The 6,883-nt window shown below is 52.2% G+C and overlaps 1 protein-coding gene across 1 annotated transcript; it reads right to left on the bottom strand.

Moving 5' to 3' along the window:
- Positions 1-1,757: 1,757 nt before the first annotated feature.
- On the bottom strand, positions 1,758-5,464 carry MARCKS (myristoylated alanine rich protein kinase C substrate). The gene is made up of 3 exons (XM_080389737.1): positions 5,326-5,464; positions 4,916-5,088; positions 1,758-3,793 (listed from the first exon to the last, which is right to left on the bottom strand). The coding sequence occupies exons 2-3, from the start codon at positions 5,012-5,014 to the stop codon at positions 3,035-3,037; spliced, it is 858 nt and encodes a 285-aa protein (XP_080245863.1). The 5' UTR covers positions 5,015-5,088; positions 5,326-5,464; the 3' UTR covers positions 1,758-3,034.
- Positions 5,465-6,883: the final 1,419 nt, after the last annotated feature.

Genomic DNA, 6,883 nt, shown 5'->3' on the forward strand with positions numbered 1-6,883 from the left:
TCTTCGGCAGGAGGAAGCCGTTCAAGACTCCTCTATTTCCATCATTCCAAGCGCCTTCTGATTCTCGCCTTGTAAAAGCGCACAGTGGAAAACTGGTATCATCGAATCTCACCCGACTGCTGGAACCAGAAGAGCAGACCACACAGCTGGTCTCCTTAAGATGTATTTCTGACACGCTCTACTACTGTTAGGACTTGGAAAGGGATTTTAAGTCAAGCCAAGCCACGACAAAGTCCCAGGCCAGAAGCCTGGGTCAGGAGCAATTCTGCACCCCCAGGAACTGGATGTGCTTCAGAAAACGGCACCAGCTGAGCGAGGAAAGCACAGGAAAGTTTGAGGAGAGCTGGCTGGGAAAAATCTGAAAAAGAACTTTGCTAGCGATTATTACCTTCACATGTACACATGCAGTTTGACAAAGAAAAATAAAAAAAGAAAGAAGAAATTCAGACTTCTCTTTAAGAATCCTTGGATTTAAATATATATATATTTATTAAAAAGAGACATTGACTCTATGGCCAAGACATCATGCGTCTCAGAACAGGTTTTTACAGCCATGTTATAAAAACCCCTTAGCAAAGCAGTTATGCACTAGACTTCAAACACATGTACTCCAAGAATGACACTGGTGTGGAGGATCTTGTTTTACATCCATTTATTTTTGTCCCTCAGCAATTATAGCATAGTTTCAATACATTTCTAAAGCTATAGAGAAATACCAGGGCAACTAGAGTACATACAAGCCAAAGTTAAAATGGTAGACAGCTGGATTAAAAAAAGAAAAAAAGAAAAAAAAAAAACCCAACAAAAAGTATGCATTCAGCAGGAAATCTACTATACTTCATTCAGTTTAGGCTTTGTTCTTTAGGGAACAAGGTGCTAACGTGCCATTTTCTCATAAAATGAATCATAATTGCTTCCAAGGAGTTTCTGCTGAAAATTTAGGTGGAAGCAAATAAGTGTAACACTAAACTTTCTCCTATAAACTTAGAAGCAACACTTTCTTGAATCAATTTCCACCCTCCAAATACTCTGCTGCTTTTCTTGCATGAACCCACTGTTTTATTAAGGCATAATATGCCCTGAGCAATATGCTGGAAATTAGCCAAAAAAGCCTAACAATTAAAGGCAAGCACCAAGTGATTATTTTTATAGACAAATTTTGAAATCTGTTTTGTAACTCACCTGTATTTGGGAGTAGCACTTGAGGAAAAAAACAGAAAATATTGCTTTTAATTACTTTGAGAATGGCAGTGTTAATTTCCCCTTTCTCCCTCCAGGCTAAAGTTTTCAAGCTACTCATCTAGGTACCTAAGTAGGACCAGCATACCATGGCATTAAGTGGGACATCTGTTCAAAAGCTTAATTTTTAAGCAACTCAGCACAAAAATTTCAGCGCCCCACCCTAAGCAATTCAAATTAAATCTTATTTGCCTCAAGAGGCAAGATACCTCTTGGTCTTAATATGCTGGATACCTCCAGTCTTTAAAGCAAGATGGAGCCTGGACAGGAGAATCATACACTGTACATGCTCACTGCCTTCCAGTCTTCTTTTTAAAGTCAGATAAAGCCTATCATAAAATTACCTGGTGCACTGCCCAATTTCTCTTAAGACGCACAGTATTACAGAATCCAGGATCTAGGAAGGTAGTTCTCAAAGCTAGTGCTAACAGCACACATGACTTTCTCTATACAAATTTAGGCAATACCGGCTAGTCCCTTTAAGCTACCAGAGTATCCATAAAAGAAAGACAACCAAATTATACATTTTATTCACATTTATTTTTCGCTTTTAGTGTGCTCACAGAAAATTAGAACACCTTAAGCAGGAGTTTAATAGCAATTTTTGTAAGCAAAGTTACATTCCATCTCTAAGTCAAATTGGTCAAAGCTTCTCCAGTATTTACAAAAACATGATAGACAAGATGCTACACAAAAAAACCATTGCATCTGAAGAGTTTTCCTTTATTTTCAAAGACAACTGGAAAAGAAAGCATTGTTTGCTGTAATCAAAAACATACCACAGTATAAACAGTAACCATTCCACTTATCACAGCTTGGTTGAGTTTAAAATTTGTGTTTAAAAGGTCCAAGATGACTGCAGTTTTACAAAAATGGGCAGGGTGGAAAGAGTTGCAAACTTCATGTGCTTCTGGATATCAAGATTTGTTTGTTTTTTTTATACAATAGTCACAGTTAAAAACACCCTGCTGGTAATACATAATTACACTTTATTAAGGTCATAAACCAGCAATAAACAATAAAGCCTATACAACTTGTATTTCTACTTAATCACTGACTGATACAGCTAACATGAGATAAGTGAAAAGTTCCTATGGTTTAAATGAATTCCTAAGACTATGATCTCTTTATCTGGGTATTGATTTTTATTTTTATTTTTTTTTCCTTTTTCCTTTCCTTCTTAATCAAGACTTGTAGTGTTGTAAACCTTATAGAACATCTGCCTCACAAAATACATCGTAATAACTTTCTTTTAAAAAAAAGACTAACCCCTTACATCATTTCTGGCGGGGCGCGCTCCCGGCAAGGGCTGCGCGCCCCGTGTTCCCCACTGCGGCCCCTGTCACTTCATTTGATATCCCTTATTGACCCACCCATCTCCTTCATATATGGGCATGTCCATAGACCGATCGGGAAAAGTTTTATAATATGAAGAGAGCTGCAAAGTACAGAGAAAAACAAAACAAAACAAAAAAAAAAAACCAAAACAAAACCAAAAAAAACCCGAACCAACCAAAACAGAACATTAATACTGATGAAAAAAAAAATCAACAAAAAAACAAAATATAGAGGGTGGGACAGGAGGGCGGAGGGGGGCCCCCCTCCGCCCGTTGGAATGGCGGCAACACACAACGATTTGAGATGGGAGCTGCGGGGGGAGAGAAAAAAAAGAAACGGGACATCTTTTAAATCAATCCCTGGTTGTAGACAAGTTCTCCGAGACCAGTACCTGGCACCACTCCAACAAACAAACAGGGGGGAAGAAAAGTCCGTCGGCGAGGGGCGGCGGCGGCGCTTACTCCGCCGACTCGGCGGCGGGTCCCTCCGGACTGCTCTCGGCGGGGGGCTCCTGCCGCGCCGGCGCCGGCTCCTCCGCGGGGGCCGCCTCCTGCTCGCCGCTGCCCGCCTCGCTCGTGGCGGCGCCGGCGCCCGCCGCCGCCTCCCCCTCCGCCTGCTGCTGCTGCTGCTGCGGCGGCTGCTGCTGCTCCTCCGCCGCCGGCGCCTCTTCTCCCGCCGCCTTCTCGGGGGCGGCCTCGTCCGATTTGGCCTCCTGCGAGTCCCCCGCCTCCTCCTTCGCCGCCTCGGCGCTGCCGGCGGCGGCCGCGCAGGCCTCCTCGGAGGCGGCCTTGCCCTCCTCACTGCCCGCCGCCTCGGGGGCCGCCGCCTCCTCCTTCCCGCCCTCCGCCGCGGCGGCCGCGCCGCCCTCGCCCTCGGCCCCCTCGCCGGCCTCCTTCTTGTTCTTCTTGAAGGAGAAGCCGCTGAGCTTAAAGGACTTCTTGAAGGAAAAGCGCTTCTTTTTTTTTTTCGGGGTCTCGCTGCTGGACGAGGGGGTCGCGCCCTCCTCGGTCTTGGGAGAGGCCTCGCCCTCCGCCGGGGAGGCCGGCTCGGTGCTCTCCGCCTCGGCCGCCTCCTTCTCGGAGGCGGGCTCCGACGAGGCCGCCTCCTCCTTGCCCGTCTCCTCGGCGGGCGCGCTGCCGTTGGCCTGCACCTCCTCCTTGCCCGCCTCCGCCGCCGCGGGGGAGGCGTCGCCGTTCACCTTCACGTGGCCGTTTTCCTGCAAGACAGCGACGAGCGTTACCGGCGGCGCCGACAGGGTGGGGGAACGCTGGGGCGCCGCTGCCCCCCCCCCCGCCCGGCGGCCTATCCTCGCCCGCTTTCAGCCGACGCTGGTTCACACCCCCGGGCCCTCCGCCGCCCGGCCCGTGCCTGGCCTGGCCTGGCCGCGGCGGGCGGCGGCCACCAGAGGGCGCCGCGGCTCCACGCAGCGGCAGCGGCGCCGCGCACACCCGCCCCCGGCGCGCCCCGTCCAGCCGCGGCGGCGGCGCGGGGCGGGGAAGGCTAACAAAGCTCGCCCGGCCCCGGCCCCCCCGCCCGCCGCTGCCCCTCTCCGCCCGGGCGGTGCGGCGAGGCGCCCCCGCCCCCCCTCTCCGCGGCATTTGCATCTTTCAGGCGCCCGGAGCGCGGCTGGCTGCCCCGGGCGGCAGCTGCGAGGGCGGCGGGGGGTGCCCGCCCGCAACGCCGCTGCGTGGGGCAACGGGGGCACGGCCAGCCCGGCAGCCGGCTCACGCGTGGGGGTGGGGGGTGTGCGGCAGAAAGCCGTGCCCCGCGGCTGCCGACCCCCCGGCGGAGCCGCCGCGGACCGGGCGGGCGGCACAGCCCCTGCCCGCGCTGCCGCCCCAGGGGGGCTGCCCGCAGCCCCCGAGCCCCAGCCCGGCGGCCCCGGCCCCCGCCGCTATCGAGCCAGCCTGCTACCGCCGGAGGCGTTCCGCGCTAGTCACCGAGCGTCTTCGGGAGGAGGTTAAGCGGGCAGAAAAGCCAAGCGGTATAAGATCCTTCCGTTTACGAGCCATTGGGACGCTTCACCATAACACACGAGGGATTTAGATTTAAAGGAAAAAAAAAAAAAAAGAAGAAAAAAAAATGTGCCCCTTTCTGCCCCCCACGCAGGAAAGATAAAGGAACGAATCATTTACAGCCAAGCCCGTTTAAAAAAAAATAAAAGAAATTATTCCTTTGCCTCGAGTTGCAAAGATAAAAGGATTGATCGTATTCTCCATTCAATGTGCCACTGGGGCATCAAAGGAAGAAGAATTAAACAGGATGCGAAAGACAGTCCGTCGAAGTTGGCTTTAAAAAGGGAGTAGGTTTAATATTTTTTAATTTATTTTTTTTTTACCTGTCCATTCGCCTTGGATGGAGATGCAGCCACTGCTTCCCCAGGTTTCTCGGCGGAGGCTTCGCCCTTTGCAGCGGTCTTGGAGAACTGGGCACCCATGCTGTCTTATTCAACAAAGAAACTCAACAGATCCAAAAGGAGGGGAAACAAAGAGCGTTGGGTTGGTATAAATACTGGGCGACCAGCAGCAGCAGCAACACACACACACACCAGAGGGGAAAAAAAAAGAGAAGAGAGAACAGAACCGATTATAATGCACTCCTTTTAAAAAAATTAAAGTTGAAGAGATCAAAAAGCAGCAGCACAGGAGGGAGGGGGAAAAAAGGGAGGAAAAAGTCGAGCAAAAAAAAAAAAAGGAGCCCAAGTTTAGTAAAAAGAAGTAATAAAAAATCCCAGATTTGTAGCCGTACTGTAGACAAGGAGAAAATGGAGAAATCTCCCTGGTTGCTAATAAGATGCGGAGTCCAACGCCCAAGTGCACAGATGAATGGGCTTCCCGAGCGGTGACGGCAGCCCTCCGCCCGGCGCCGGCCAATCGCCGCCGCGCCACACAAAGGGGGGCGGGGCCTGGCCGCCCAGCGAACAATGGAGCCGCGATGGCAGCGGTTTGAAATCAGCCCCCGGCCGATAATGAATGTGCCGCTCCGGCGCGGCGCAGGCGGGCGCGGAGAGCTCCGCGCCGGGGAGCGAACAAAACACCCCGATAAAGCGGGGCGGGCGGGCAGGGACAATGGTGCGAGGGGCGTGCGGGTGGGTGTGAGTGCGAGTGCGAGTGTGAGTCCGAACCGGCCCCGCCGCCCGCCCCCACCCGCCGCCGCCGTGAGAGAGCAACAGATAGTGTGTGCGAGCCCGCGGCGGGGGGAGAGGGAAGGAGGGGATTTGCTGCTGCCTTTCTTTTTTCTTTGGTGGTGCTTTTTTCCCCCCCTTTTCTTCCCTGGGTTTAATTGGTCGCGATTGTTAAATCGCCCCCAATTTGGAAGGTATTTGAACCACGTAGATCGGGTTTCGCCAAACGAGATCACGAGTGGAAATTAGTAGGTCTGTAGGCCAGATGTTGCAAATGCTAAAGCAGCGGCGGCTGGAGCCGCTGCCGAAGCAGAAACGGACCCCTCCCCCATTCGATATTGGCTTGGAATAAAATATTTTGTGATTATCCTACGGCTGTAATTTAATTCTGCTGTCTGATTATTCCTGATTTGTGATTTTAAAGTATGTTCTGAGGCGGTGACCCATTTCGAGATTACGTTTCCATGCACCCCAGTAGTGGGCGAAGCGACATTATCGGGGAAACATCGGCGCTTTCCCAAACCCCAGCCCCGACTGTGTATTTACGTTGAATTTAAACCCTCGAATAAGATGTAACCCGAAACTAATGCATGCGAATTAACGGTGATCTGGAGCGCTTAGCAGCGATGGGGTGGGGGAAATAGCACGGATCCGATGGATTTCCTTTGGGGGCGTGGGGGTGTGCGGGCACCCGGCCGCCTCCCTCCGCCGTGCGATGCGGGGAACACTGGCCTAGACCCCCCTCCCACCGCCCCCCGACACCCCCATCCCCTTTTAAGGAGCAGAAACGAGCGTCAGAACGATCGTTTCCCAAGCTCGGGTAATCTCCAAACGCCTCTTGTTTATAAACAAGAATGTTAAAATTGCTGTGATAATGAAGGGCTGCGGAGCGGGCAGGCTCGGCCCCGCCGCCCGCCTCTCTCTCCCCGCGGATTACGCGGGGCCGGTGGGCTTTGTGCAGCCGCCGTTCCGTAACCCCGGTGAGGGCGCCGGTTATCTTCAACCGGCCGAGGGAGTATTTCCTTTCCTGGGGGCAAAAGGGCCCTTCGGTTGGGTTTTTGGTTTTGTGGGTGGGTTGTTGCTGTTGAGTGGTTTGTTTTGGTTTGGGTTTTTTTTTTTTTTTGGGGGGGGGGGGATGGAGCCTCTCCCTCCCTCCCTCCCTCTCTCCCTCCCTCCCGCCGC

The sequence above is a fragment of the Falco punctatus genome (genome assembly GCF_963210335.1).
Source record: "Falco punctatus genome assembly, chromosome: 5".
In the NCBI taxonomy this organism is placed as follows: Eukaryota; Metazoa; Chordata; class Aves; order Falconiformes; family Falconidae; genus Falco; species Falco punctatus.